Raw genomic sequence first — 507 nt, 5'->3', positions numbered from 1 at the left:
GGCGCTTGGTCGCCGCCGTGCCTGGCCCGGCCCAGGAGGGGCAAGGCGGGCTCCCTTTCTCGTGCTTTAATGCGGCCCGTGCCGGCCAGCCTCTCCGGGCGCGGCGCCGCCAGCAGCCCATCTGCCTCTCGCCACCCTGAGACGGGGCTCAGGGTCCGGGGGCGTCCTGACCCTGTTCTGCTCTCGCAGGTGAAGGCCGCAGGGATGCTGACGCTGGCCAGCAAGCTGAAGCGGGATGACGGGCTCCGAGGCGCCCGGGCGCCAGCCACGGCCTCCGACTCCACCCGGAGGGTGTCGGTGCGGGACAGGCTGCTGGTGAAAGGTGAGGCGGAAGTGTGTGTGCCGCGGCGCGGGGAGGGGCGTGAGCCGGTGGGGAGCACGTGGGCAGCAGACAGGTGGGCTGTGCCCAGCCCTCCGCGGCCTTGTCGCGGCTGACAGCGGCCAGGCTCCCCCGGGCATTTCCCGTGGGCCTTGGCTCTGCGCTCCAGGTGGGCAGGTCGTCGTGCA

At 73.2% G+C, this 507-nt stretch overlaps 1 protein-coding gene across 1 annotated transcript in view; it reads left to right on the top strand.

Moving 5' to 3' along the window:
• The window catches only part of UBE2F (ubiquitin-conjugating enzyme E2F (putative)), a 37594-nt gene that overhangs the window by 27806 nt on the left and 9281 nt on the right, over nt 1-507 (top strand). The window contains 1 exon segment of the mRNA XM_012725138.1: nt 185-337. Within this exon segment, the coding sequence (XP_012580592.1) occupies nt 205-337 (133 nt within the window). The 5' untranslated portion in view covers nt 185-204.

The sequence above is a fragment of the Condylura cristata genome, unplaced genomic scaffold (assembly GCF_000260355.1).
Source record: "Condylura cristata isolate star-nosed mole 26May11 unplaced genomic scaffold, ConCri1.0 scaffold00002, whole genome shotgun sequence".
Classification (NCBI taxonomy): domain Eukaryota; kingdom Metazoa; phylum Chordata; class Mammalia; order Eulipotyphla; family Talpidae; genus Condylura; species Condylura cristata.
Note: the sequence above shows the minus strand (reverse complement) of the source record. Positions and strands in the feature narration are given on the sequence as shown.